Source organism: Oncorhynchus keta, unplaced genomic scaffold (genome assembly GCF_023373465.1).
Source record: "Oncorhynchus keta strain PuntledgeMale-10-30-2019 unplaced genomic scaffold, Oket_V2 Un_contig_5575_pilon_pilon, whole genome shotgun sequence".
Taxonomy (NCBI): domain Eukaryota; kingdom Metazoa; phylum Chordata; class Actinopteri; order Salmoniformes; family Salmonidae; genus Oncorhynchus; species Oncorhynchus keta.
The window spans coordinates 55001-81500 of record NW_026288376.1 but is presented as its reverse complement, the minus strand read 5'-3'; the positions used below and the strand labels follow the sequence as shown (position 1 = coordinate 81500).

The 26500-nt window shown below is 46.4% G+C and overlaps 1 protein-coding gene across 1 annotated transcript in view; it reads right to left on the bottom strand.

Annotated features, from left to right (window-relative positions):
* LOC127925440 (voltage-dependent calcium channel subunit alpha-2/delta-4-like) overlaps nt 1–26500 on the bottom strand; it is a 68384-nt gene that overhangs the window by 38253 nt on the left and 3631 nt on the right. The window contains exons 2-5 of the mRNA XM_052510311.1: nt 10609–10669; nt 5701–5851; nt 5386–5460; nt 601–690 (exon numbers count right to left, since the gene is read on the bottom strand). Coding sequence (XP_052366271.1) covers nt 601–690; nt 5386–5460; nt 5701–5851; nt 10609–10669 — 377 coding nt within the window. The remainder of the gene's footprint in view (nt 1–600; nt 691–5385; nt 5461–5700; nt 5852–10608; nt 10670–26500) is intronic.

Below are 26500 nucleotides of genomic sequence, written 5' to 3'. Positions count from 1 at the left end.
TATTAGGATGTCGGTGGGCGGAGCCGGGAGGTGGGACACACCCGGGATAAATACACCTCTTCCCCATTCATGGAGGAGACTCTCTCCATGCAGACACACCTGGACCGGGTCTGTCCCGGGATAAATACACCTCTTCCCCATTCATGGAGGAGACTCTCTCCATGCAGACACACCTGGACCGGGTCTGTCCCGGGATAAATACACCTCTTCCCCATTCATGGAGGAGACTCTCTCCATGCAGACACACCTGGACCGGGTCTGTCCCGGGATAAATACACCTCTTCCCCATTCATGGAGGAGACTCTCTCCATGCAGACACACCTGGACCGGGTCTGTCCCGGGATAAATACACCTCTTCCCCATAGAGGAGACTCTCCTCTCACACATCGTTAGATTTGTGGCATTTTTGTGGCCGTTTGTTTGCTTTCACACCTTCCAGCACCTCATTATCACATTTATGCACGTAAACATTCCCTTACACTACTGATTACACACGTGCGCCATGCACACACACACACACACGTGCGCCACGCACACACACGCGCCATGCACACACACACGCGCCACGCACACACACGTGCGCCATGCACACACACACACCTCATTGAGGATTTTGAAGGATTCCTTCATGGCCTTCTTGACTTTCCCCTCTCCTTTTACCTGGAGCTCCTCAACCAGCAACTTGAAGTGCTGCAGAGAGAGAGAGTCATACCTCCCTTGAGAGAGACCTATGGGGATAGAGAGAGAGAGTCATAGAGAGAGAGAGAGAGATGGGGAGAGAGAGTGACCTAGTCATACCTCCAGAGAGAGAGAGAGAGGGAGAGACCTCCCATGGGGAGAGAGACCTCCCTTGTCTTAGTGTCACACACCTCCCATGTCTTAGTAGAGAGAGAGAGAGAGAGGGAGAGAGAGATACCTCCCTTGAGAGATAGTCATCCTCCCTTGTCTTGGGGAGTGTCACCTGCGTTCTGGCCAGAGAGAGAGAGACATGGGGGAGAGTGTCAGATGAGGAGGAGAGAGAGAGAGAGAGAGAGAGGAGAGAGAGAGACACAGAGGGGAGAGAGACAGAGAGAGAGAGACACCTTGAGACACATACCAGAGAGAGAGAGAGAGACAGACAGAGACACCCATGAGAGACACAGAGAGAGAGATGAGACCATGAGAGAGACAGAGAGAGAGAGAGAGAGAGAGACCTGGGGAGAGAGAGAGAGACAGAGAGAGAGAGAGAGAGAGAGAGATGAGAGAGAGAGAGGAGAGAGAGAGAGAGAGACAGAGATGGGGAGAGAGAGAGAGACAGAGACAGAGAGAGAGAGAGAGAGAGAGAGAGAGAGAGAGAGAGAGAGAGAGAGAGAGAGAGATGGAGATGGGGAGAGAGAGAGAGAGGGATGGAGAGAGAGAGAGGACCTTGCAGAGAGTGGAGGGGGAGAGAGAGAGCAGAGATGGGGGAGAGAGGGATGGGGAGAGAGAGAGAGCGATGGGGGGAGGGGGAGAGAGAGAGAGGGATGGGGGAGAGAGAGGGGGGGACTATTTAATTTAAACGGAGCAAAAATATAAACGAAACATGAGTTACAGTTCATATAAGGAAATCAGTCAATTGAAATGAATTCCTAATCTAGGCCCTAATCTATGGATTTCACATGACTGGGCAGGGGCACAGATAGAGGGAGGGAGGATAGAGAGAGGGTGAGATAGAGAGAGGGTGAGATAGAGAGAGGGTGAGATAGAGAGAGGGTGAGAGGGAGGGAGGGAAGAGTTGCCGTGCTGTCAAAGCCCTTTGCCACTTCGTGACTCCGAGTCCCTGCCAGGAGGAGGAGAGGGTGAGATAGAGAGAGGGTGAGATAGAGGGATGGAGGATGGAGGGAGGGATAGAGGGAGGGAGGATAGAGGGAGGGAGGGTGAGATAGAGAGAGGGTGAGATAGAGAGAGGGAGGGATAGAGAGAGGGAGGGATAGAGAGAGGGTGAGATAGAGAGAGGGTAAGATAGAGATAGGGTGAGATAGAGATAGGGTGAGATAGAGGGATGGAGGATAGAGAGAGGGTGAGATAGAGGGAGGGAGGAGAGAGGGGAGGGAGGGATAGAGAGAGGGGGGATAGAGAGAGGAGGGATAGAGAGAGGGGGAGATGGAGGATGGAGGGAGGGATAGAGGGAGGGAGGATAGAGGGAGGGATAGAGGGATGGAGGATGGAGGGAGGCATAGAGGGATGGAGGATGGAGGGAGGGAGAGATAGAGAGAGGGTGAGATAGAGGGAGGGAGGATGGAGGGAGGGATAGAGAGGGTGAGATAGAGGGATGGAGGATGGAGGGAGGGAGAGGGAGGGAGGGTGAGATAGAGGGAGGGGTGAGATAGAGGGATGGAGGATGGAGGGAGGGATAGAGAGAGGGTGAGATAGAGAGAGGGTGAGATAGAGAGGGGTGAGAGGGAGGGAGGGAAGAGTTGCCGTGCTGTCAAAGCCCTTTACCACTTCGTGACTCCGAGTCCCTGCCAGGAGGAGGAGAGGGTGAGATAGAGAGAGGGTGAGATAGAGGGATGGAGGGGATAGAGGGAGGGAGGATAGAGGGAGGGAGGGTGAGATAGAGAGAGGGTGAGATAGAGGGAGGGAGGGATAGAGAGAGGGAGGGATAGAGAGAGGGTGAGATAGAGAGAGGGTAAGATAGAGATAGGGTGAGATAGAGATAGGGTGAGATAGAGGGATGGAGGATAGAGAGGGGTGAGATAGAGGGAGGGGAGGATAGAGGGAGGGAGGGATAGAGAGAGGGAGGGATAGAGAGGGGAGGGATAGAGAGAGGGTGAGATGGAGAGGGAGGGAGGGGAGGGAGGGATAGAGGGAGGGAGGATAGAGGGAGGGATAGAGGGATGGAGGATGGAGGGAGGCATAGAGGGATGGAGGATGGAGGGAGGGAGAGATAGAGAGAGGGTGAGATAGAGGGAGGGAGGATGGAGGGAGGGATAGAGAGGGTGAGATAGAGGGATGGAGGATGGAGGGAGGGATAGAGGGAGGGAGGGTGAGATAGAGGGAGGGTGAGATAGAGGGATGGAGGATGGAGGGAGGGATAGAGAGAGGGTGAGATAGAGAGAGGGTGAGATAGAGAGAGGGTGAGAGGGAGGGAGGGAAGAGTTGCCGTGCTGTCAAAGCCCTTTACCACTTCGTGACTCCGAGTCCCTGCCAGGAGGAGGAGAGGGTGAGATAGAGAGAGGGTGAGATAGAGGGATGGAGGGATAGAGGGAGGGAGGATAGAGGGAGGGAGGGTGAGATAGAGGAGGGTGAGATAGAGGGAGGGGAGGGATAGAGAGAGGGAGGGATAGAGAGAGGGTGACAGATAGAGAGAGGGTAAGATAGAGATAGGGTGAGATAGAGATAGGGTGAGATAGAGGGATGGAGGATAGAGAGAGGGTGAGATAGAGGGAGGGAGGATAGAGGGAGGGAGGGATAGAGAGAGGGAGGGATAGAGAGAGGGAGGGATAGAGAGAGGGTGAGATGGAGGATGGAGGGAGGGATAGAGGGAGGGAGGATAGAGGGAGGGATAGAGGGATGGAGGATGGAGGGAGGCATAGAGGGATGGAGGATGGAGGGAGGGAGAGATAGAGAGAGGGTGAGATAGAGGGAGGGAGGATGGAGGGAGGGATAGAGAGGGTGAGATAGAGGGATGGAGGATGGAGGGAGGGATAGAGGAGGGAGGGTGAGATAGAGAGGGTGAGATAGAGGGATGGAGGATGGAGGGAGGGATAGAGAGAGGGTGAGATAGAGAGAGGGTGAGATAGAGAGAGGGTGAGAGGGAGGGAGGGAAGAGTTGCCGTGCTGTCAAAGCCCTTTACCACTTCGTGACTCCGAGTCCCTGCCAGGAGGAGGAGAGGGTGAGATAGAGAGAGGGTGAGATAGAGGGATGGAGGGATAGAGGGAGGGAGGATAGAGGGTAGGGAGGGTGAGATAGAGAGAGGGTGAGATAGAGGGAGGGAGGGATAGAGAGAGGGAGGGATAGAGAGAGGGTGAGATAGAGAGAGGGTAAGATAGAGATAGGGTGAGATAGAGATAGGGTGAGATAGAGGGATGGAGGATAGAGAGAGGGAGAGATAGAGGGAGGGAGGATAGAGGGAGGGAGGGATAGAGAGAGGGAGAGATAGAGAGAGGGGGAGATAGAGAGAGGGTGAGATGGAGGATGGAGGGAGGGATAGAGGGAGGGAGGCTAGAGGGAGGGATAGAGGGATGGAGGATGGAGGGAGGCATAGAGGGATGGAGGATGGAGGGAGGGAGAGATAGAGAGAGGGTGAGATAGAGGGAGGGAGGATAGAGGGAGGGAGGGATAGAGAGAGGGTGAGATAGAGGGATGGAGGATGGAGGGAGGGATAGAGGGAGGGAGGGATAGAGGGAGGGTGAGATAGAGGGATGGAGGATGGAGGGAGGGATAGAGGGAGGGAGGGATAGAGGGAGGGAGGGATAGAGAGAGGGTGAGATAGAGGGATGGAGGATGGAGGGAGGGATAGAGGGAGGGAGGGATAGAGGGAAGGTGAGATAGAGGGATGGAGGATGGAGGGAGGGATAAATGGAGGGAGGGAGGGAGGGAGGGAGGGAGGGAGGGAGGGAGGGATAGAGGGAGGGTGAGATAGAGAGAGGGTGAGATAGAGGGAAGGTGAGATAGAGGGATGGAGGATGGAGGGAGGGATAGAGGGAGGGAGGGAGGGAGGGAGGGAGGGAGGGAGGGAGGGAGGGAGGGAGGGAGGGAGGGAGGGAGGGAGGGAGGGAGGGAGGGAGGGAGGAGGGAGGGAGGGAGGAAAGGAGGGAGGGAGGGAGGGAGGGATAGAGGGAGGGTGAGATAGAGAGAGGGTGAGATAGAGAGAGGGTGAGATAGAGGGATGGAGGATGGAGGGTGAGATAGAGGGATGGAGGATGGAGGGTGGCATAGAGGGAGGGAGGGATAGAGGGAGGGAGGGAGGGAGGGAGGGAGGGAGGGAGGGAGGGAGGGTGAGATAGAGAGAGGGTGAGATAGAGAGAGGGTGAGATAGAGAGAGGGTGAGATAGAGGGATGGAGGATGGAGGGAGGCATAGAGGGAGGGAGGGATAGAGGGAGGGTTAGATAGAAGGAGGGGGAGGGAGGGAGGGAGGGAGGGAGGGAGGGAGGGAGGGAGGGAGGGAGGGAGGGAGGGAGGGAGGGAGGGAGGGAGGGAGGGAGGGAGGGAAGGAAGGAAGGAGGGAAGAGTTGCCGTGCTGTCAAAGCCCTTTACCACTTCGTGACTCCGAGTCCCTGCCAGGAACAGTAGTCTAGTGGCACCCGGCCCACTGGTGTGAATCCTATCGCTCTGAGCCTTCTTAACCAGCCTTAATGAGCAAACAGCTTATGGGCCTTAATTGATGAATTGAGTTGATTAGCATTAGAGATCCATTGGTTACCTCTCGGTTGTCCAGGTCAGCCTGGACCAGGGTGCCCTTGAAGCAGGGTTCCACGTATTGGACATAGTCACTGTACTGTGGGACAGAACGCATGGGGAAAACAGGTCAAGGATCAGACGTGTGTGTGTGTGTGTGTGTGTGTGTGTGTGTGTGTGTGTGTGTGTGTGTGTGTGTGTGTGTGTGTGTGTGTGTGTGTGTGTGTGTGTGTGTGTGTGTGTGTGTGTGTGTGTGTGTGTGTGTGTGTGTGTTAAACGCTGCGTGAGGCAGAGTAAATAATGTGTGAGGTGTGTGTGTGTTAATCTCCTAGTAACTCACGGCGATGACGTTGACAAAGTCGTTCTCCCCTAGTGTGTCCAGGATGGTGTTAATAGTGTGCTTGGCGATAGTGAGCCTGAGACCCTTCATACTCCCGCTGACGTCCACTACGATGATGATGTCCTTGGGAGAGGTCGCAGCCTGGATGTACCTGGAACAGAGCAGAGGGCAAAGGTCAACTGATTCAATGAATCAGATATTTAGTTTTCAGGTATTTGTTGGTCTGTTGGGGCATTTGGATATCAACAAAGGTGGGACGTATAGGATACGGATTATAAAGGCCTGTCTGCTCTAAAGGCCTGTCTGCTCTGAAGGCCTGTCTGCTCTAAAGGCCTGTCTGCTCTAAAGGCCTGTCTGCTCTAAAGGCCTGTCTGCTCTAAAGGCCTGTCTGCTCTAAAGGCCTGTCTGCTCTAAAGGCCTGTCTGCTCTAAAGGCCTGTCTGCTCTAAAGGCCTGTCTGCTCTAAAGTTCTGTCTGCTCTAAAGTTCTGTCTGCTCTAAAGTTCTGTCTGCTCTAAAGGCCTGTCTGCTCTAAAGGCCTGTCTGCTCTAAAGGCCTGTCTGCTCTAAAGGCCTGTCTGCTCTAAAGGCCTGTCTGCTCTAAAGGCCTGTCTGCTCTAAAGGCCTGTCTGCTCTAAAGGCCTGTCTGCTCTAAAGGCCTGTCTGCTCTGAAGTTCTGTCTGCTCTAAAGTTCTGTCTGCTCTAAAGGCCTGTCTGCTCTAAAGGCCTGTCTGCTCTAAAGTTCTGTCTGCTCTAAAGTTCTGTCTGCTCTAAAGTGCTGTCTGCTCTAAAGTTCTGTCTGCTCTAAAGGCCTGTCTGCTCTAAAGGCCTGTCTGCTCTAAAGGCCTGTCTGCTCTAAAGGCCTGTCTGGCTGGACCTATTGCAAGCCAAGGCCAAAGGTTTATACGAGAGGTCAAGGTTCAGTGGATACACGATTACCCAGACATTCTTAGAATTCCAGCTGGTTCTATGGTTCTGATACGGAACAATGGAACAGTTGGAAGGAGGAGTCAGAACTGTCCAAGGAATATCTCCTGAGAGGTTAATGAGCTTGGGCACACTGGAGGATAAGGATAAAGAGACGATGGAAGGGGAGGAGGGAGGGAGGTCACATGGAGGGTGTAAATAAAGAGACGATGGAAGGGGAGGAGGGAGGGAGGTCACATGGAGGGTGTAAATAAAGAGACGATGGAAGGGGAGGAGGGAGGGAGGTCACATGGAGGGTGTAAATAAAGAGACGATGGAAGGGGAGGAGGGAGGGAGGTCACATGGAGGGTGTAAATAAAGAGACGATCGAAGGGGAGGAGGGGAGGAGGGAGGGAAGATGGCCGCTCAGTCTTGGACACTCAATATCCAAGACTGAGGGACACTCTCAATATCCAAGACTGAGGACACTCTCAACATCCAAGACTGAGGACACTCTCAACATCCAAGACTGAGGGCACTCTCAACATCCAAGACTGAGGGCACTCTCAACATCCAAGACTGAGGACACTCTCAACATCCAAGACTGAGGACACTCTCAACATCCAAGACTGAGGACACTCTCAACATCCAAGACTGAGGACACTCTCAACATCCAAGACTGAGGACACTCTCAACATCCAAGACTGAGGACACTCTCAACATCCAAGACTGAGGACACTCTCAACATCCAAGACGGAGGACACTCTCAACATCCAAGACTGAGGACACTCAACATCCAAGACTGAGGACACTCAACATCCAAGACTGAGGACACTCAACATCCAAGACTGAGGACACTCAACATCCAAGACTGAGGACACTCAACATCCAAGACTGAGGACACTCTCAATATCCAAGACTGAGGACACTCAACATCCAAGACTGAGGACACTCAACATCCAAGACTGAGGACACTCAACATCCAAGACTGAGGACACTCAACATCCAAGACTGAGGACACTCAACATCCAAGACTGAGGACACTCAACATCCAAGACTGAGGACACTCAACATCCAAGACTGAGGACACTCAATATCCAAGACTGAGGACACTCAATATCCAAGACTGAGGACACTCTCAACATCCAAGACTGAGGACACTCTCAACATCCAATACTGAGGACACTCTACATCCAAGACTGAGGGACACTCTACATCCAATACTGAGGGACACTCTACATCCAAGACTGAGGGACACTCTACATCCAAGACTGAGGGACACTCTACATCCAAGACTGAGGGACACTCTACATCCAAGACTGAGGGACACTCTACATCCAAGACTGAGGACACTCTACATCCAAGACTGAGGACACTCTACATCCAAGACTGAGGACACTCTACATCCAAGACTGAGGACACTCATCATCCAAGACTGAGGACACTCTACATCCAAGACTGAGGACACTCTCATCATCCAAGACTGAGGACACTCAACATCCAAGACTGAGGACACTCTCAACTTCCAAGACTGGGGGACACTCTCAACATCCAAGACTGAGGACACTCTCAACATCCAAGACTGAGGACACTCTACATCCAAGACTGAGGGACACTCTCAACATCCAAGACTGAGGGACACTCTCAACATCCAAGACGGAGGACACTCTCAACATCCAAGACGGAGGACACTCTCAACATCCAAGACTGAGGGACACTCTAAATCCAAGACTGAGGGGCACTCTCAATATCCAAGACTGAGGACACTCTACATCCAAGACTGAGGACACTCTACATCCAAGACTGAGGACACTCTACATCCAAGACTGAGGGACACTCTACATCCAAGACTGAGGGACACTCTACATCCAAGACTGAGGGACACTCTACATCCAAGACTGAGGGACACTCTACATCCAAGACTGAGGGCACTCTACATCCAAGACTGAGGGTACTCTACATCCAAGACTGAGGACACTCAACATCCAAGACTGAGGGACTGTCTGGCTCCTCTCCTGCAGTCAAATGACCGAGTTGCCTCATGTGTGGAATGTTATTCATATTTTTGAAAACGAATAAACTTTTTTTTTAAATGCCGAAAATCAGGTGTTTCTATGTCAAACAGTTGTGTTATGCTTCAGTCTTCTGTGATGTATTTAAAGTGTAATATTGGGAAGTAAACTCAACATGTAATACATTTCAACTCTATATCTGACATGATACAGGTGTTTTCTTTCTGTTAAGCCCATAACCTCGTGTGTGAGGTGTACATTTTGTTTCAACGTAGATTTGTTTAAGACCAAGAAACACTCTGTGTGACCCTGATTTCCCCACTGCAGTAAAAAGGTTTAAGGTCCTTTTATACCAAATTAGGAAGAATCCTAAACTGAGGCTATTATGCAAAAGTAGAGATGATGTATTGAGACATCATGAGGCCCAAAAAGTGCATTGTACAGAAAAGTACATAAACAAAAGTGTGGAAAAAACGTTTCGACGTCAAGCCACCCTCAGAGTGAATAAACAGGACACCCGAGAAGTATCCACCTGGGATTCCTGGGAAACCTGGGGATTTAGTGAAAGCTACCAGACCTTTCCAATCCTCGTTCCTCAGCCAGGGCAACACCTCATCCAGAGAGTGTGATTCCAGCTCCGCTCTACATTTAGTTAGACCGTAACGGACCTAATCTACGCTGTCAAAACGGACAGGACAGACCACAAATTACTCCTCAATAGTGACCCTTTGACCCGGACACTTGTTTTCCCCACGGGACCTGCTGTTCAGGTTGCCGTGACCACCAGACCCAGGGATGGTAATAGCCAGCCTATCAGGTGGCAGCAGCGTGGGGGTTGTAACTCCCTACAGACCAAGGACAGACGGCCAGTCACCGAAATAACAGATTAGTGAACTGATAGCCAAGGAACTGCTGGGTTCAGGGAATCTAACAGATTACTTCCTCATTACTACAGGCTCACACAGGAAATACTCCCAGATGACTTCCTCTTTCCTCCTAACAAAAAGGCTCTCAGAGCAGGAAGACAGGCAGATATGGGGCTGCACGACGCCCCAAATTCAACCCTATTCCCTATATAGTGTACTACTTTAGACCAGAGCCCTATTCCCTATATAGTGCACTACTTTAGACCAGAGCCCTATTCCCTATATAGTGTACTACTTTAGACCAGAGCCCTATTCCCTATATAGTGCACTACTTTAGACCAGAGCCCTATTCCCTATATAGTGCACTACTTTAGACCAGAGCCCTATTCCCTATATAGTGTACTACTTTAGACCAGAGCCCTATTCCCTATATAGTGCACTACTTTAGACCAGAGCCCTATTCCCTATATAGTGGACTACTGTAGACCAGAGCCCTATTCCCTATATAGTGCACTACTTTAGACCAGAGCCCTATTCCCTATATAGTGCACTACTTTAGACCAGAGCCCTATTCCCTATATAGTGCACTACTTTAGTACAGAGCCCTATTCCCTATATAGTGCACTACTGTAGACCAGGGCCCAATTCCATATATAGTGTACTACTTTAGACCAGAGCCCTATATAGTGCACTACTGTTGACCAGAGCCCTATTCCCTATATACTGTACTACTGTTGACCAGAGCCCTATTCCCTACATACTGTACTACTGTTGACCAGAGCCCTATTCCCTACATAGTGCACTACTGTTGACCAGAGCCCTATTCCCTACATAGTGTACTACTGTTGACCAGAGCCCTATTCCCTATATACTGTACTACTGTTGACCAGAGCCCTATTCCCTATATACTGTACTACTGTTGACCAGAGCCCTATTCCCTACATACTGTACTACTGTTGACCAGGGCCCTATTCCCTATATAGTGTACTACTGTTGACCAGGGCCCTATTCCCTACATAGTGGACTACTGTTGACCAGGGCCCTATTCCCTACATAGTGGACTACTGTTGACCAGGGCTCTATGTAGGGAATAGGGTGCCATTTGGGATGCAGATTTAGGAACTCACCAGTTTCTGTTCCTGCAGTCAAACGTGACGACACCATTTTCATCTGGGGTCCATGCGATGCCTGTGGAAATGGTGTATTGGAAATACCTGGTGAACTCACAATATGATACAATGCTGAATTATCAGTTCAGATGACCTGATAGACTCAGTTATAGACTGGAACAGCTGAGTCCCACTATACCTCTAATGACCTGATAGATATAGACTGGAACAGCTGAGTCCCACTATACCTCTAATGACCTGATAGTTATAGACTGGAACAGCTGAGTCCCACTATACCTCTAATGACCTGATAGATATAGACTGGAACAGCTGAGTCCCACTATACCTCTAATGACCTGATAGACTCAGTTATAGACTGGAACAGCTGAGACCCACTATACCTCTAATGACCTGATAGACTCAGTTATAGACTGGAACAGCTGAGACCCACTATACCTCTAATGACCTGATAGTTATAGACTGGAACAGCTGAGTCCCACTATACCTCTAATGACCTGATAGTTATAGACTGGAACAGCTGAGTCCCACTATACCTCTAATGACCTAATAGACTCAGTTATAGACTGGAACAGCTGAGACCCACTATACCTCTAATGACCTGATAGACTCAGTTATAGACTGGAACAGCTGAGACCCACTATACCTCTAATGACCTGATAGTTATAGACTGGAACAGCTGAGTCCCACTATACCTCTAATGACCTGATAGTTATAGACTGGAACAGCTGAGTCCCACTATACCTCTAATGACCTGATAGACTCAGTTATAGACTGGAACAGCTGAGTCCCACTATACCTCTAATGACCTGATAGACTCAGTTATAGACTGGAACAGCTGAGTCCCACTATACCTCTAATGACCTGATAGACTCAGTTAGACTGGAACAGCTGAGACCCACTATACCTCTAATGACCTGATAGATATAGACTGGAACAGCTGAGTCCCACTATACCTCTAATGACCTGATAGACTCAGTTATAGACTGGAACAGCTGAGTCCCACTATACCTCTAATGACCTGATAGACTCAGTTATAGACTGGAACAGCTGAGTCCCACTATACCTCTAATGACCTGATAGATATAGACTGGAACAGCTGAGTCCCACTATACCTCTAATGACCTAATAGACTCAGTTATAGACTGGAACAGCTGAGTCCCACTATACCTCTAATGACCTGATAGACTCAGTTATAGACTGGAACAGCTGAGTCCCACTATACCTCTAATGACCTGATAGACTCAGTTATAGACTGGAACAGCTGAGTCCCACTATACCTCTAATGACCTGATAGATATAGACTGGAACAGCTGAGTCCCACTATACCTCTAATGACCTGATAGACTCAGTTATAGACTGGAACAGCTGAGTCCCACTATACCTCTAATGACCTGATAGACTCAGTTATAGACTGGAACAGCTGAGTCCCACTATACCTCTAATGACCTGATAGACTCAGTTATAGACTGGAACAGCTGAGTCCCACTATACCTCTAATGACCTGATAGACTCAGTTATAGACTGGAACAGCTGAGTCCCACTATACCTCTAATGACCTGATAGACTCAGTTATAGACTCGAACAGCTGAGTCCCACTATACCTCTAATGACCTGATAGTTATAGACTGGAACAGCTGAGTCCCACTATACCTCTAATGACCTGATAGATATAGACTGGAACAGCTGAGTCCCACTATACCTCTAATGACCTGATAGATATAGACTGGAACAGCTGAGTCCCACTATACCTCTAATGACCTGATAGTTATAGACTGGAACAGCTGAGTCCCACTATACCTCTAATGACCTGATAGTTATAGACTGGAACAGCTGAGTCCCACTATACCTCTAATGACCTGATAGTTATAGACTGGAACAGCTGAGTCCCACTATACCCCTAATGACCTGATATATATAGACTGGAACAGCTGAGTCCCACTATACCTCTAATGACCTGATAGACTCAGTTATAGACTGGAACAGCTGAGTCCCACTATACCCCTAATGACCTGATAGATATAGACTGGAACAGCTGAGTCCCACTATACCTCTAATGACCTGATAGATATAGACTGGAACAGCTGAGTCCCACTATACCTCTAATGACCTGATAGATATAGACTGGAACAGCTGAGTCCCACTATACCTCTAATGACCTGATAGATATAGACTGGAACAGCTGAGTCCCACTATACCTCTAATGACCTGATAGACTCAGTTATAGACTGGAACAGCTGAGTCCCACTATACCCCTAATGACCTGATAGTTATAGACTGGAACAGCTAGTCCCACTATACCTCTAATGACCTGATAGATATAGACTGGAACAGCTGAGTCCCACTATACCTCTAATGACCTGATAGACTCAGTTATAGACTAGAACAGCTGAGTCCCACTATACCTCTAATGACCTGATAGATATAGACTGGAACAGCTGAGTCCCACTATACCTCTAATGACCTGATAGATATAGACTGGAACAGCTGAGTCCCACTATACCTCTAATGACCTGATAGATATAGACTGGAACAGCTGAGTCCCACTATACCTCTAATGACCTGATAGATATAGACTGGAACAGCTGAGTCCCACTATACCTCTAATGACCTGATAGACTCAGTTATAGACTGGAACAGCTGAGTCCCACTATACCCCTAATGACCTAATAGACTCAGTTATAGACTAGAACAGCTGAGTCCCACTATACCTCTAATGACCTGATAGTTATAGACTGGAACAGCTGAGTCCCACTATACCTCTAATGACCTGATAGATATAGACTGGAACAGCTGAGTCCCACTATACCTCTAATGACCTGATAGATATAGACTGGAACAGCTGAGTCCCACTATACCTCTAATGACCTGATAGTTATAGACTGGAACAGCTGAGTCCCACTATACCTCTAATGACCTGATAGATATAGACTGGAACAGCTGAGTCCCACTATACCTCTAATGACCTGATAGATATAGACTGGAACAGCTGAGTCCCACTATACCTCTAATGACCTGATAGATATAGACTGGAACAGCTGAGTCCCACTATACCTCTAATGACCTGATAGATATAGACTGGAACAGCTGAGTCCCACTATACCTCTAATGACCTGATAGATATAGACTGGAACAGCTGAGTCCCACTATACCTCTAATGACCTAATAGATATAGACTGGAACAGCTGAGTCCCACTATACCTCTAATGACCTGATAGATATAGACTGGAACAGCTGAGTCCCACTATACCCCTAATGACCTAATAGACTCAGTTATAGACTGGAACAGCTGAGTCCCACTATACCTCTAATGACCTAATAGATATGGACTGGAACAGCTGAGTCCCACTATACCTCTAATGACCTGATAGACTCAGTTATAGACTGGAACAGCTGAGTCCCACTATACCTCTAATGACCTGATAGACTCAGTTATAGACTGGAACAGCTGAGTCCCACTATACCCCTAATGACCTGATAGACTCAGTTATAGACTGGAACAGCTGAGTCCCACTATACCTCTAATGACCTGATAGACTCAGTTATAGACTGGAACAGCTGAGTCCCACTATACCTCTAATGACCTGATAGATATAGACTGGAACAGCTGAGTCCCACTATACCTCTAATGACCTGATAGATATAGACTGGAACAGCTGAGTCCCACTATACCTCTAATGACCTGATAGTTATAGACTGGAACAGCTGAGTCCCACTATACCTCTAATGACCTGATAGATATAGACTGGAACAGCTGAGTCCCACTATACCTCTAATGACCTGATAGACTCAGTTATAGACTGGAACAGCTGAGTCCCACTATACCTCTAATGACCTGATAGATATAGACTGGAACAGCTGAGTCCCACTATACCTCTAATGACCTGACTCAGTTATAGACTGGAACAGCTGAGTCTCACTATACCTCTAATGACCTGATAGTTATAGACTGGAACAGCTGAGTCCCACTATACCTCTAATGACCTGATAGATATAGACTGGAACAGCTGAGTCCCACTATACCTCTAATGACCTGATAGTTATAGACTGGAACAGCTGAGTCCCACTATACCTCTAATGACCTGATAGATATAGACTGGAACAGCTGAGTCCCACTATACCTCTAATGACCTGATAGTTATAGACTGGAACAGCTGAGTCCCACTATACCTCTAATGACCTGATAGTTATAGACTGGAACAGCTGAGTCCCACTATACCTCTAATGACCTGATAGATATAGACTGGAACAGCTGAGTCCCACTATACCTCTAATGACCTGATAGATATAGACTGGAACAGCTGAGTCCCACTATACCTCTAATGACCTGATAGATATAGACTGGAACAGCTGAGTCCCACTATACCTCTAATGACCTGATAGATATAGACTGGAACAGCTGAGTCCCACTATACCTCTAATGACCTGATAGATATAGACTAGAACAGCTGAGTCCCACTATACCTCTAATGACCTGATAGATATAGACTGGAACAGCTGAGTCCCACTATACCTCTAATGACCTGATAGTTATAGACTGGAACAGCTGAGTCCCACTATACCTCTAATGACCTGATAGATATAGACTGGAACAGCTGAGTCCCACTATACCTCTAATGACCTAATAGACTCAGTTATAGACTGGAACAGCTGAGTCCCACTATACCTCTAATGACCTGATAGATATAGACTGGAACAGCTGAGTCCCACTATACCTCTAATGACCTGATAGATATAGACTGGAACAGCTGAGTCCCACTATACCTCTAATGACCTGATAGATATAGACTGGAACAGCTGAGTCCCACTATACCTCTAATGACCTGATAGACTCAGTTATAGACTAGAACAGCTGAGTCCCACTATACCTCTAATGACCTGATAGACTCAGTTATAGACTGGAACAGCTGAGTCCCACTATACCTCTAATGACCTGATAGACTCAGTTATAGACTGGAACAGCTGAGACCCACTATACCTCTAATGACCTGATAGACTCAGTTATAGACTAGAACAGCTGAGTCCCACTATACCTCTAATGACCTGATAGTTATAGACTGGAACAGCTGAGTCCCACTATACCTCTAATGACCTGATAGTTATAGACTGGAACAGCTGAGTCCCACTATACCTCTAATGACCTGATAGTTATAGACTGGAACAGCTGAGTCCCACTATACCTCTAATGACCTGATAGATATAGACTGGAACAGCTGAGTCCCACTATACCTCTAATGACCTGATAGTTATAGACTGGAACAGCTGAGTCCCACTATACCTCTAATGACCTGATAGACTCAGTTATAGACTGGAACAGCTGAGTCCCACTATACCCTAATGACCTGATAGATATAGACTGGAACAGCTGAGTCCCACTATACCTCTAATGACCTAATAGACTCAGTTATAGACTGGAACAGCTGAGTCCCACTATACCTCTAATGACCTGATAGTTATAGACTGGAACAGCTGAGTCCCACTATACCTCTAATGACCTGATAGACTCAGTTATAGACTGGAACAGCTGAGTCCCACTATACCTCTAATGACCTGATAGATATAGACTGGAACAGCTGAGTCCCACTATACCTCTAATGACCTGATAGACTCAGTTATAGACTGGAACAGCTGAGTCCCACTATACCTCTAATGACCTGATAGATATAGACTGGAACAGCTGAGTCCCACTATACCTCTAATGACCTGATAGACTCAGTTATAGACTGGAACAGCTGAGTCCCACTATACCCCTAATGACCTGATAGATATAGACTGGAACAGCTGAGTCCCACTATACCCCTAATGACCTAATAGACTCAGTTATAGACTGGAACAGCTGAGTCCCACTATACCTCTAATGACCTGATAGTTATAGACTGGAACAGCTGAGTCCCACTATACCTCTAATGACCTGATAGATATAGACTGGAACAGCTGAGTCCCACTATACCTCTAATGACCTGATAGATATAGACTGGAACAGCTGAGTCCCACTATACCTCTAATGACCTGATAGATATAGACTGGAACAGCTGAGTCCCACTATACCTCTAATGACCTGATAGTTATAGACTGGAACAGCTGAGTCCCACTATACCTCTAATGACCTGATAGTTATAGACTGGAACAGCTGAGTCCCACTATACCTCTAATGACCTGATAGATATAGACTGGAACAGCTGAGTCCCACTATACCTCTAATGACCTGATAGATATAGACTGGAACAGCTGAGTCCCACTATACCTCTAATGACCTGATAGATATAGACTGGAACAGCTGAGTCCCACTATACCTCTAATGACCTGATAGATATAGACTGGAACAGCTGAGTCCCACTATACCTCTAATGACCTGATAGATATAGACTAGAACAGCTGAGTCCCACTATACCTCTAATGACCTGATAGATATAGACTGGAACAGCTGAGTCCCACTATACCTCTAATGACCTGATAGTTATAGACTGGAACAGCTGAGTCCCACTATACCTCTAATGACCTGATAGATATAGACTGGAACAGCTGAGTCCCACTATACCTCTAATGACCTAATAGACTCAGTTATAGACTGGAACAGCTGAGTCCCACTATACCTCTAATGACCTGATAGATATAGACTGGAACAGCTGAGTCCCACTATACCTCTAATGACCTGATAGACTCAGTTATAGACTGGAACAGCTGAGTCCCACTATACCTCTAATGACCTGATAGATATAGACTGGAACAGCTGAGTCCCACTATACCTCTAATGACCTGATAGACTCAGTTATAGACTAGAACAGCTGAGTCCCACTATACCTCTAATGACCTGATAGACTCAGTTATAGACTGGAACAGCTGAGTCCCACTATACCTCTAATGACCTGATAGACTCAGTTATAGACTGGAACAGCTGAGACCCACTATACCTCTAATGACCTGATAGACTCAGTTATAGACTAGAACAGCTGAGTCCCACTATACCTCTAATGACCTGATAGTTATAGACTGGAACAGCTGACTCCCACTATACCTCTAATGACCTGATAGATATAGACTGGAACAGCTGAGTCCCACTATACCTCTAATGACCTGATAGTTATAGACTGGAACAGCTGAGTCCCACTATACCTCTAATGACCTGATAGATATAGACTGGAACAGCTGAGTCCCACTATACCTCTAATGACCTGATAGATATAGACTGGAACAGCTGAGTCCCACTATACCTCTAATGACCTGATAGATATAGCTGGAACAGCTGAGTCCCACTATACCTCTAATGACCTGATAGACTCAGTTATAGACTAGAACAGCTGAGTCCCACTATACCTCTAATGACCTGATAGTTATAGACTGGAACAGCTGAGTCCCACTATACCTCTAATGACCTGATAGATATAGACTGGAACAGCTGAGTCCCACTATACCTCTAATGACCTGATAGTTATAGACTGGAACAGCTGAGTCCCACTATACCTCTAATGACCTGATAGATATAGACTGGAACAGCTGAGTCCCACTATACCTCTAATGACCTGATAGATATAGACTGGAACAGCTGAGTCCCACTATACCTCTAATGACCTGATAGATATAGACTGGAACAGCTGAGTCCCACTATACCTCTAATGACCTGATAGTTATAGACTGGAACAGCTGAGTCCCACTATACCTCTAATGACCTGATAGTTATAGACTGGAACAGCTGAGTCCCACTATACCTCTAATGACCTGATAGTTATAGACTGGAACAGCTGAGTCCCACTATACCTCTAATGACCTGATAGATATAGACTGGAACAGCTGAGTCCCACTATACCTCTAATGACCTGATAGACTCAGTTATAGACTGGAACAGCTGAGTCCCACTATACCTCTAATGACCTGATAGATATAGACTAGAACAGCTGAGTCCCACTATACCTCTAATGACCTGATAGACTCAGTTATAGACTGGAACAGCTGAGACCCACTATACCTCTAATGACCTGATAGACTCAGTTACAGACTGGAACAGCTGAGACCCACTATACCTCTAATGACCTGATAGACTCAGTTATAGACTGGAACAGCTGAGTCCCACTATACCTCTAATGACCTGATAGATATAGACTGGAACAGCTGAGTCCCACTATACCTCTAATGACCTAATAGACTCAGTTATAGACTGGAACAGCTGAGACCCACTATACCTCTAATGACCTGATAGACTCAGTTATAGACTGGAACAGCTGAGTCCCACTATACCTCTAATGACCTGATAGATATAGACTGGAACAGCTGAGTCCCACTATACCTCTAATGACCTGATAGACTCAGTTATAGACTGGAACAGCTGAGTCCCACTATACCTCTAATGACCTGATAGACTCAGTTATAGACTGGAACAGCTGAGACCCACTATACCTCTAATGACCTGATAGACTCAGTTATAGACTGGAACAGCTGAGTCCCACTATACCTCTAATGACCTGATAGATATAGACTGGAACAGCTGAGTCCCACTATACCTCTAATGACCTAATAGACTAGTTATAGACTGGAACAGCTGAGTCTCACTATACCTCTAATGACCTGATAGTTATAGACTGGAACAGCTGAGTCCCACTATACCTCTAATGACCTGATAGATATAGACTGGAACAGCTGAGTCCCACTATACCTCTAATGACCTGATAGTTATAGACTGGAACAGCTGAGTCCCACTATACCTCTAATGACCTGATAGATATAGACTGGAACAGCTGAGTCCCACTATACCCCTAATGACCTGATAGTTATAGACTGGAACAGCTGAGTCCCACTATACCTCTAATGACCTGATAGTTATAGACTGGAACAGCTGAGTCCCACTATACCTCTAATGACCTGATAGATATAGACTGGAACAGCTGAGTCCCACTATACCTCTAATGACCTGATAGATATAGACTGGAACAGCTGAGTCCCACTATACCTCTAATGACCTGATAGTTATAGACTGGAACAGCTGAGTCCCACTATACCTCTAATGACCTGATAGATATAGACTGGAACAGCTGAGTCCCACTATACCTCTAATGACCTGATAGATATAGACTAGAACAGCTGAGTCCCACTATACCTCTAATGACCTGATAGATATAGACTGGAACAGCTGAGTCCCACTATACCCCTAATGACCTGATAGTTATAGACTGGAACAGCTGAGTCCCACTATACCTCTAATGACCTGATAGATATAGACTGGAACAGCTGAGTCCCACTATACCTCTAATGACCTAATAGACTCAGTTATAGACTGGAACAGCTGAGACCCACTATACCTCTAATGACCTGATAGATATAGACTGGAACAGCTGAGTCCCACTATACCTCTAATGACCTGATAGACTCAGTTATAGACTGGAACAGCTGAGTCCCACTATACCTCTAATGACCTGATAGATATAGACTGGAACAGCTGAGTCCCACTATACCTCTAATGACCTGATAGACTCAGTTATAGACTGAACAGCTGAGTCCCACTATACCTCTAATGACCTGATAGATATAGACTGGAACAGCTGAGTCCCACTATACCTCTAATGACCTGATAGACTCAGTTATAGACTGGAACAGCTGAGTCCCACTATACCCCTAATGACCTAATAGACTCAGTTATAGACTAGAACAGCTGAGTCCCACTATACCCCTAATGACCTGATAGTTATAGACTGGAACAGCTGAGTCCCACTATACCTCTAATGACCTGATAGTTATAGACTGGAACAGCTGAGTCCCACTATACCTCTAATGACCTGATAGATATAGACTGGAACAGCTGAGTCCCACTATACCTCTAATGACCTGATAGATATAGACTGGAACAGCTGAGTCCCACTATACCTCTAATGACCTGATAGACTCAGTTATAGACTGGAACAGCTGAGTCCCACTATACCCCTAATGACCTGATAGATATAGACTGGAACAGCTGAGTCCCACTATACCCCTAATGACCTAATAGACTCAGTTATAGACTGGAACAGCTGAGTCCCACTATACCTCTAATGACCTGATAGTTATAGACTGGAACAGCTGAGTCCCACTATACCTCTAATGACCTGATAGTTATAGACTGGAACAGCTGAGTCCCACTATACCTCTAATGACCTGATAGTTATAGACTGGAACAGCTGAGTCCCACTATACCTCTAATGACCTGATAGATATAGACTGGAACAGCTGAGTCCCACTATACCTCTAATGACCTGATAGATATAGACTGGAACAGCTGAGTCCCACTATACCTCTAATGACCTGATAGATATAGACTGGAACAGCTGAGTCCCACTATACCTCTAATGACCTGATAGTTATAGACTGGAACAGCTGAGTCCCACTATACCTCTAATGACCTGATAGTTATAGACTGGAACAGCTGAGTCCCACTATACCTCTAATGACCTGATAGTTATAGACTGGAACAGCTGAGTCCCACTATACCCCTAATGACCTGATATATATAGACTGGAACAGCTGAGTCCCACTATACCTCTAATGACCTGATAGACTCAGTTATAGACTGGAACAGCTGAGTCCCACTATACCTCTAATGACCTGATAGATATAGACTGGAACAGCTGAGTCCCACTATACCCCTAATGACCTGATAGACTCAGTTATAGACTGGAACAGCTGAGTCCCACTATACCTCTAATGACCTGATAGACTCAGTTATAGACTGGAACAGCTGAGTCCCACTATACCTCTAATGACCTGATAGACTCAGTTATAGACTAGAACAGCTGAGTCCCACTATACCCCTAATGACCTAATAGATATAGACTGGAACAGCTGAGTCCCACTATACCTCTAATGACCTGATAGACTCAGTTATAGACTGGAACAGCTGAGTCCCACTATACCTCTAATGACCTGATAGACTCAGTTATAGACTGGAACAGCTGAGTCCCACTATACCTCTAATGACCTGATAGATATAGACTGGAACAGCTGAGTCCCACTATACCTCTAATGACCTAATAGACTCAGTTATAGACTGGAACAGCTGAGTCCCACTATACCTCTAATGACCTGATAGACTAGTTATAGACTGGAACAGCTGAGTCCCACTATACCTCTAATGACCTGATAGACTCAGTTATAGACTGGAACAGCTGAGTCCCACTATACCTCTAATGACCTGATAGATATAGACTGGAACAGCTGAGTCCCACTATACCTCTAATGACCTAATAGACTCAGTTATAGACTGGAACAGCTGAGTCCCACTATACCTCTAATGACCTAATAGACTCAGTTATAGACTGGAACAGCTGAGACCCACTATACCTCTAATGACCTGATAGACTCAGTTATAGACTGGAACAGCTGAGTCTCACTATACATCTAATGACCTAATAGACTCAGTTATAGACTGGAACAGCTGAGACCCACTATACCTCTAATGACCTGATAGACTCAGTTATAGACTCGAACAGCTGAGTCCCACTATACCTCTAATGACCTGATAGTTATAGACTGGAACAGCTGAGTCCCACTATACCTCTAATGACCTGATAGATATAGACTGGAACAGCTGAGTCCCACTATACCTCTAATGACCTGATAGATATAGACTGGAACAGCTGAGTCCCACTATACCTCTAATGACCTGATAGTTATAGACTGGAACAGCTGAGTCCCACTATACCTCTAATGACCTGATAGTTATAGACTGGAACAGCTGAGTCCCACTATACCTCTAATGACCTGATAGATATAGACTGGAACAGCTGAGTCCCACTATACCTCTAATGACCTGATAGATATAGACTGGAACAGCTGAGTCCCACTATACCTCTAATGACCTGATAGACTCAGTTATAGACTGGAACAGCTGAGTCCCACTATACCTCTAATGACCTGATAGATATAGACTGGAACAGCTGAGTCCCACTATACCTCTAATGACCTGATAGATATAGACTGGAACAGCTGAGTCCCACTATACCTCTAATGACCTGATAGATATAGACTGGAACAGCTGAGTCCCACTATACCTCTAATGACCTGATAGATATAGACTGGAACAGCTGAGTCCCACTATACCTCTAATGACCTGATAGACTCAGTTATAGACTGGAACAGCTGAGTCCCACTATACCTCTAATGACCTGATAGTTATAGACTGGAACAGCTGAGTCCCACTATACCTCTAATGACCTGATAGATATAGACTGGAACAGCTGAGTCCCACTATACCTCTAATGACCTGATAGACTCAGTTATAGACTGGAACAGCTGAGTCCCACTATACCTCTAATGACCTGATAGATATAGACTGGAACAGCTGAGTCCCACTATACCTCTAATGACCTGATAGATATAGACTGGAACAGCTGAGTCCCACTATACCTCTAATGACCTGATAGATATAGACTGGAACAGCTGAGTCCCACTATACCTCTAATGACCTGATAGATATAGACTGGAACAGCTGAGTCCCACTATACCTCTAATGACCTGATAGATATAGACTGGAACAGCTGAGTCCCACTATACCTCTAATGACCTGATAGTTATAGACTGGAACAGCTGAGTCCCACTATACCTCTAATGACCTGATAGATAGTATAGACTGGAACAGCTGAGTCCCACTATACCTCTAATGACCTGATAGATATAGACTGGAACAGCTGAGTCCCACTATACCTCTAATGACCTGATAGATATAGACTGGAACAGCTGAGTCCCACTATACCTCTAATGACCTGATAGTTATAGACTGGAACAGCTGAGTCCCACTATACCTCTAATGACCTGATAGATATAGACTGGAACAGCTGAGTCCCACTATACCTCTAATGACCTGATAGACTCAGTTATAGACTGGAACAGCTGAGTCCCACTATACCTCTAATGACCTGATAGATATAGACTGGAACAGCTGAGTCCCACTATACCTCTAATGACCTAATAGACTCAGTTATAGACTGGAACAGCTGAGTCCCACTATACCTCTAATGACCTGATAGATATAGACTGGAACAGCTGAGTCCCACTATACCTCTAATGACCTGATAGATATAGACTGGAACAGCTGAGTCCCACTATACCTCTAATGACCTGATAGACTCAGTTATAGACTGGAACAGCTGAGTCCCACTATACCTCTAATGACCTGATAGACTCAGTTATAGACTGGAACAGCTGAGTCCCACTATACCTCTAATGACCTGATAGACTCAGTTATAGACTGGAACAGCTGAGTCCCACTATACCTCTAATGACCTGATAGTTATAGACTGGAACAGCTGAGTCCCACTATACCTCTAATGACCTGATAGTTATAGACTGGAACAGCTGAGTCCCACTATACCTCTAATGACCTGATAGTTATAGACTGGAACAGCTGAGTCCCACTATACCTCTAATGACCTGATAGATATAGACTGGAACAGCTGAGTCCCACTATACCTCTAATGACCTGATAGACTCAGTTATAGACTGGAACAGCTGAGTCCCACTATACCTCTAATGACCTGATAGATATAGACTGGAACAGCTGAGTCCCACTATACCTCTAATGACCTGATAGACTCAGTTATAGACTGGAACAGCTGAGTCCCACTATACCTCTAATGACCTGATAGTTATAGACTGGAACAGCTGACTCCCACTATACCTCTAATGACCTGATAGATATAGACTGGAACAGCTGAGTCCCACTATACCTCTAATGACCTGATAGTTATAGACTGGAACAGCTGAGTCCCACTATACCTCTAATGACCTGATAGATATAGACTGGAACAGCTGAGTCCCACTATACCTCTAATGACCTGATAGACTCAGTTATAGACTGGAACAGCTGAGTCCCACTATACCTCTAATGACCTGATAGATATAGACTGGAACAGCTGAGTCCCACTATACCTCTAATGACCTGACTCAGTTATAGACTGGAACAGCTGAGTCCCACTATACCTCTAATGACCTGATAGATATAGACTGGAACAGCTGAGTCCCACTATACCTCTAATGACCTGATAGATATAGACTGGAACAGCTGAGTCCCACTATACCTCTAATGACCTGATAGATATAGACTGGAACAGCTGAGTCCCACTATACCTCTAATGACCTGATAGATATAGACTGGAACAGCTGAGTCCCACTATACCTCTAATGACCTGATAGATATAGACTGGAACAGCTGAGTCCCACTATACCTCTAATGACCTGATAGTTATAGACTGGAACAGCTGAGTCCCACTATACCTCTAATGACCTGATAGATATAGACTGGAACAGCTGAGTCCCACTATACCTCTAATGACCTGATAGATATAGACTGGAACAGCTGAGTCCCACTATACCTCTAATGACCTGATAGTTATAGACTGGAACAGCTGAGTCCCACTATACCTCTAATGACCTGATAGATATAGACTGGAACAGCTGAGTCCCACTATACCTCTAATGACCTGATAGATATAGACTGGAACAGCTGAGTCCCACTATACCTCTAATGACCTGATAGATATAGACTGGAACAGCTGAGTCCCACTATACCTCTAATGACCTGATAGTTATAGACTGGAACAGCTGAGTCCCACTATACCTCTAATGACCTGATAGATATAGACTGGAACAGCTGAGTCCCACTATACCTCTAATGACCTGATAGACTCAGTTATAGACTGGAACAGCTGAGTCCCACTATACCTCTAATGACCTGATAGATATAGACTGGAACAGCTGAGTCCCACTATACCTCTAATGACCTGATAGACTCAGTTATAGACTGGAACAGCTGAGTCCCACTATACCTCTAATGACCTGATAGATATAGACTGGAACAGCTGAGTCCCACTATACCTCTAATGACCTGATAGACTCAGTTATAGACTGGAACAGCTGAGTCCCACTATACCTCTAATGACCTGATAGACTCAGTTATAGACTAGAACAGCTGAGTCCCACTATACCTCTAATGACCTGATAGTTATAGACTGGAACAGCTGAGTCCCACTATACCTCTAATGACCTGATAGTTATAGACTGGAACAGCTGAGTCCCACTATACCTCTAATGACCTGATAGATATAGACTGGAACAGCTGAGTCCCACTATACCTCTAATGACCTGATAGACTCAGTTATAGACTGGAACAGCTGAGTCCCACTATACCTCTAATGACCTGATAGATATAGACTGGAACAGCTGAGTCCCACTATACCTCTAATGACCTGATAGACTCAGTTATAGACTGGAACAGCTGAGTCCCACTATACCTCTAATGACCTGATAGTTATAGACTGGAACAGCTGAGTCCCACTATACCTCTAATGACCTGATAGATATAGACTGGAACAGCTGAGTCCCACTATACCTCTAATGACCTGATAGACTTATAGACTGGAACAGCTGAGTCCCACTATACCTCTAATGACCTGATAGATATAGACTGGAACAGCTGAGTCCCACTATACCTCTAATGACCTGATAGTTATAGACTGGAACAGCTGAGTCCCACTATACCTCTAATGACCTGATAGATATAGACTGGAACAGCTGAGTCCCACTATACCTCTAATGACCTGATAGATATAGACTGGAACAGCTGAGTCCCACTATACCTCTAATGACCTGATAGACTATAGACTGGAACAGCTGAGTCCCACTATACCTCTAATGACCTGATAGTTATAGACTGGAACAGCTGAGTCCCACTATACCTCTAATGACCTGATAGTTATAGACTGGAACAGCTGAGTCCCACTATACCTCTAATGAACAGCTGAGTCCCACTATACCTCTAATGACCTGATAGATATAGACTGGAACAGCTGAGTCCCACTATACCTCTAATGACCTGATAGACTATAGACTGGAACAGCTGAGTCCCACTATACCTCTAATGACCTGATAGATATAG